At 33.9% G+C, this 6,027-nt stretch overlaps 1 protein-coding gene across 4 annotated transcripts in view; it reads right to left on the bottom strand.

Moving 5' to 3' along the window:
* Positions 1–6,027, bottom strand: part of LOC106878795 (transmembrane protein 220) — a 45,848-nt gene that overhangs the window by 7,897 nt on the left and 31,924 nt on the right. For all 4 annotated transcript variants that reach the window (XM_052968898.1, XM_052968900.1, XM_052968899.1 and 1 more), the window contains exons 3-5: positions 4,512–4,541; positions 2,480–2,540; positions 229–361 (exon numbers count right to left, since the gene is read on the bottom strand). In XM_052968898.1, coding sequence (XP_052824858.1) covers positions 229–361; positions 2,480–2,540; positions 4,512–4,541 — 224 coding nt within the window. The remainder of the gene's footprint in view (positions 1–228; positions 362–2,479; positions 2,541–4,511; positions 4,542–6,027) is intronic.

Genomic DNA, 6,027 nt, shown 5'->3' with positions numbered 1-6,027 from the left:
GTGTGTGTGTGTGTGTGTGTGTGTGTGTGCGTGTGTGTGTGCGCGCGTGTGTGTGTGTTTGTGCGCATGCGTGTGTGTTTGTGTGTACACAAGTGTACATGTGTGTGTATGTGCATGTGTATGCATGCAAATGTGTGTATGCATGTATGTGTGTATGTATGCAGAAGATCACGAGGTGGTCTGAAAGGTTCTGTTAGCAAAGCGGTTGTGACAGCAGAAAATACTCACCGTCCTTCCTCCACTCGAAGTGGGTTGGAGAATTTATCATTGTAGACTTCATGTAGGATGATAAGTTGGTAGACAGAGAAAGCACAACACATCAGCAGGTGCACCAAAGCCAAATTCTTCCAATATTTATTTTCTGCAATTACAAACAATACACTCAGACTGCTGCCTACCATTTCTCAATTGTTATCTTTGCTATCAGTCTGGGAATATTCTTAGTTCAGTGAGAATTTGGGAGAAATTTACCAAATGCTACATTAAATATTACTCCATAAAAAAAAATCTATTATAGAAAGAATATCATATAATTGAGGGGATACAATTATATACCAGTTTACTAATATTTTAATAATATAGCACTTGTTTTTATAGCAATAGAACAGCAGTACTATAGTGGTACAATGATATAGTCCTTGCATCTATAGTAATAGAATAGTAGTAATATATTCGGTTGACAAGAAAGTAATTTCAGTTTTTTAGTGTGAAAAAATGCCATTTTCTTTTTTCATACAAAGAATGAGCTTTAATCAATTATATATTTTCCATTTTATTCAATGACCTTTTGCCATCCTTTTGGCAACTTCACGATTCCGTGTTCAGAGACCTTCTGGTCCTTATCAGCCAAAAGCTAAAGCAAATGCGATTTCAAGTCATCATCGTTATTGAAAGTTTCACCATTCAAAGAATTTTTCAAACTTCGAAATAAATGATAATCTGATGGTGCAAGGTCTGGGCTATATGGTGGATGTGACATCACTTCCCAACCAAGCTCCGATATTTTTTTATGAATTAGCAAAGGCATGTTGTGGTCTAGCATTGTCATGATGAAACACGATTTCTTTACAATTTGCCAATTCTGGTTGTTGATTGCTTCCTCTAGTTTCATTAGTTGTTGTTAGTAAACATCTGAATTTATCATTTGGTTCTTTGGAAGCAGCTCAAAATACACATCACCTTTGTAATCCCACCAAATTGACAGCATGACTTGCTGTTATTTTTTGCATTTAAGCTTTCAATGTGGTTTGTGCTGGTTCATTATGCTTGGAGCACGATCGTTTTCAATTGATGTTATTATAGACAATCCATTTTTCATCACCAGTGATGATTCATTTCAAAAAAAGGTCGATTTCATTGCGTTTGAGAAGCATAACACAAACATTGATTCCTTGTGTTAAGTGAATCTCTTTCAATTTATGTGGAACCCAAATATCAAGCTTCTTAACAAGTCCAAGACATTTTAAGTGATTTTAAATTGTTGTGTATAATACATTTAACCTCTCTGCAATCTTTCACACAGTTATATGACAATCAGATTCAATTATGGCTTTGATTCGGTCATCATCAACTTCAGTAGGTTGACCAGAACGTTAGTCATCTTTGAGTGAAAAATCTCCAGAACAGAATTTTTCAAACCATTTCTGACATGTGCATTCTGTTAAGCAATCAACATCATAAACTTCACACATCTCTTTGTGAGCCTCAGCAGCTTTCTTGCCTTTACAGAAATAAAAAAAGCAAACTATGGCGAAAATGTTTGTTTTTGCACTCCATGTTAAAATTGACATTGAACTATCAGCTGTAGACAAAAAAATTATGCGCAATTTGCTTCTAAAGTAAACTAAAAGTAACAACTATCAAATGTCAAAAGGGAAATATCATAACATTGACAAAAGTCGTTAAAAAAAAATTGTAACTCTATCTATTTGTGAAGAACAAAATCACTTTCTTGCCAACCCAATAGTAATACAGTGATATATTTCTTGTTTCTGAAGCAATAGAAAAGGAATGTTGTAATGATACTGTGATAATAGTCCTTGCCTCTAAAGCAATAGAACAATAGTACTATAAGTGGTATGGTGATATAGTACTTGTTTCAATAGCATAGACTATAGAGCAACTGTAATGGTTGTATTGTAATATAATGACAGTTGTATAGTATCATATAAATAGTTCTATAATAATAATAAAACAGTTGCACACTAATGTTATATTCTTTCTTTCTTTACTTTTTTAATGGTCTCAGTCATTGACTCTGGCCATGCTGGGTACTACCTTCAAGGGTTTAGTCAAACATATCAATCCAAATTGTATTTATTTTATCAATATCTGTTTACGAAACAGTTAAGTCATTTTTTCACATAAATAGATATAATGCTATACACCTGTTCAAACCATCACACACACACACACACACACACACACACTCAGGTACACAAAAATATATATATATATGTGTGTATATATATCTACAAACCCGTAATATTAGTGTCAACAGCGATGAGAATAGTCAGAATGGCAGGTAACAGGTAGACAGGCTGTGAACAGAGATAAAAGACATTGATATGATAGATGAACTCTCCTGTGTCTTTACTGCTACAGAAATACAATCCTTCTGGGCCAATTAGTTTAGAGAATAATAAAGTATTTGGAAGATTTTAGTGAAATAATTAACATTTTTATAATTAACCTGGTCTTTGGAACATGACTTAAGCAAAGGTTCAGAGTTAAAATTATAATATTTTGATTTAAATACAAACATTTTGATATTGATAGTTATATATAATAGAAGCAAAGTCTATCTTGGAATACTTGGTATTAAAAGAATTAACCCAGTCCTATTAATGAAGTCACTGATTGATAGAACCAGTGTGAGTTAGACTAAATGTTTTTCAGTATTTAGTTACATCCCTCCAGAGTTGGTACTCAATTTCCTTCAGCTGTCAACTTTGCCTTTCATCCTACTAAGATTAATAAAATAAGTACCAGTCTGATCCTGGAGACAATTTAGTCAACTACAGCTGTCATCCAAAACCTGTCACTTTGTGCTTGAGTTAGAAATTATATAATAGTCATCACATAGAATTGAGGATTGACTTTGTAATATACCATGCTTTTGCTAATTGTTTTATATTTCTTTATTGCTCACAAGGGGCTAAACATAGAGGGAACAAACAAGGACAGACAAAGGAATTAAGTCGATTACATCGACCCCAGTGCATAACTGGTACTTAATTTATCGACCCCGAAAGGATGAAAGGCAAAGTCGACCTCAGCGGAATTTGAACTCAGAACGTAACAGCAGATGAAATACCGCCAAGCATTTCGCCCGGCGTGCTAACGTTTCTGCCAGCTCGCTAATAGTTTTAGGTACCATGTAGTCATTAGTAGACAGAACTACAGTCCTTGATCCAGCAGAACAACTAAGATGTGACCATTTGTGGGAGGTATGGCTGCACCAGTAACTGGACTGGTAGTCATTCCAACAGAGTAGGCAGAATAGAAATTATATGATGAGCATAAACTCACACAGGGATATGAGAAGATTAATGAAGAAGAACTGAAACCAAATTTTTTAGAGAATACTGACACAAAGTCAAGATATGTGAGATATACAGTTGCTTGTACAGGTCACTGTGTATGACTAGGATCTATTCTGTTGACCCCAGAGGGGTTGTGGAAACAATGGATTTTAATAGGATTTGAACTCAGAATTCAGAGCATTGAAATCAAACACTCTACAATATTTGATCTGGTGTGTTACTATTTCTGTAACTCAAACATCTTCCAATTACATAGAATAAAGTGAGATTAAGAAAGTTTAGGTAATACAGATTAAAAAGATTAAGAGAAAGTAATTAGGAAGATTAAATTAGAGAGATTAGAGAAAATTTAATGCAAATGTTTAAAGTAGATTAACAAATAGTGATTAAAGAATCTTTAATTTGTGCTAAGTGATTAAGGAACTTTTAGTCAGTGATTAATGAGGTTTTAGTCAGTGATTATTGAAGATATATGACTGAGCTACTGGTTTTAATACATTGTGACTAAGGATTGATAAGACATTAGGGTTAACAGGGATTGAGTGTTAATGATTAAAGTAAAGATTAAATCAGAGTAATTTATTTCATTAATTATCTAATATACATACACACAAGTAATATGTATGTACGTACGTACGTACGTATGTGTGTATGTATGTATGTATGTATGTATGTACGTATGTACATACATATGTGTGCGTGTGCTTTCCTTTGTATATTGAGATTCGCACATTGTTTTCTATAATTTTAAACAACTCACTGAATAGTTTTGTATCTCACAAACATGAAACACCAATGTTGAAACTTTGCTAAACTTTGTTTTCAATGAATTACGAAGGGGTCAGAAGAATAAGGGGTTATGTTTTACTTAAGAAGGGTTAAAAAGAGAAATGATTAAGTCATATTCATAATACAGAGAGATGATTATCAGAGATGGAGATTGAGATTAAAATAAATCCTACTTACAATCCAGATGTACCAATCACTGTCATTGTGCTATAAGAAATGATATAGAATGAGATTAATTAATAATACTGCATAAAGAGTGATAAGACTAAAAACATTTAAAGAGTGAGATCAATAGTAGATTACTCATTGTAAGATTAATATTAAGAAAACAGAGAACATTTTATAGCATTACATGATATTGTTGTGAGATCAAAGGATATCATCCAATATGTATTATTAGATCAAGAGATATACTGGATATTGGATAGATGTTATTGGATAAGAGAGTATCTCTGGATAAAATAATGCAATGGATTAAAGGATGTTTGGTTAAAAGATATCACTGGATTAACTGATGAAACTGGAATGAATAAAGTACATCATCATTATTTATCTTCCATTTTTCTATGCTTGCAAGGGTTAGATATAATTTATTAAGGTAGATTTTCTATGGTTTGATGCCTGGCTTGTTGCCAAGCAAGGTCATATTTCCCCAGGACCAGACATGTTTTCACAGAATCCTTGAAATAAGAGAATCTGTTATTGAGCCAGAAACATGTGTCCATGACAGTCCTTTTATCTCCGGGTTCTCAAGGTGGTCATTAAGCTCTGCAGTAATTTTGGGAGCTGTACTTTTGTGATCCTTTCTAATAATTCGTGTAAGAGTCTGACGGTTCCTATCAAAAAGTTTTGGTTCTCTTCCGGAGTTTTGTTTCAACGAGGAGGTTTTTCCCTCTTTCTCAAAGGTTGTCGTTACTTTCAAGACAATACTTCTTGATACACTAAACATTTCGGCTGTTTTTGTTACACTAGCGCCTGCCATAAGAGCACCAACAATTTGACCTCTTTGAAAGTCCCTTAGATCTGTCATTTTAATGAATTTTAATTACCTTTGCTGATGATATCTGAAAAGAAACAGCAATTTTAGCAAAACATTAAGCAACACTAATACTAAATCAAAAAACATAAAAATAAACAAGCTTTTGACAGTTTTATAGATATTTCAAAATTATGATGCTATGATGCCAGGTGTTTCCATTATTTTGCCCAACTCCTGTGTATATATATGTATATATCTTTGATCCTGGTAGGGTATAAGGGTAGAGTATTTCCAGAGAAGGACTCAACCCAAGTTCTGGCCTGTCAACACTGTCAAATTCCAGACCAATACTGAACCTTTGCTTAAGTCATGTTCCAAAGACCAGGTTAATCATGAAAATGTTAATTATTTCACTAAAATCTTCCAAATACTTGATTATTCTCTAAGCTAATTGGCCCAGAAGGATTGTATTTCTGTAGCAATAAAGACAGGAGAGTTCATCAATCATATCAATGTCTTTTATCTCTATTCACAGCCTGTCTACCTGTTACCTGCCATTCTGACTATTCTCATCGCTGTTGACACTAATATTATATTTTTGTGTACCTGTGTGTGTGTGTGCGTGTGTGTGTGCGTGTGTGTGTGTGTGCTGGTGTAAACAGGTGTATTTTACTAGTCCAAGCCACAACATACCACTACACCGCCCCCCCCCCC

This window comes from Octopus bimaculoides, chromosome 6 (assembly GCF_001194135.2).
Source record: "Octopus bimaculoides isolate UCB-OBI-ISO-001 chromosome 6, ASM119413v2, whole genome shotgun sequence".
Taxonomy (NCBI): Eukaryota; Metazoa; Mollusca; class Cephalopoda; order Octopoda; family Octopodidae; genus Octopus; species Octopus bimaculoides.
This window is presented reverse-complemented; position numbering and strand designations above follow the sequence as displayed.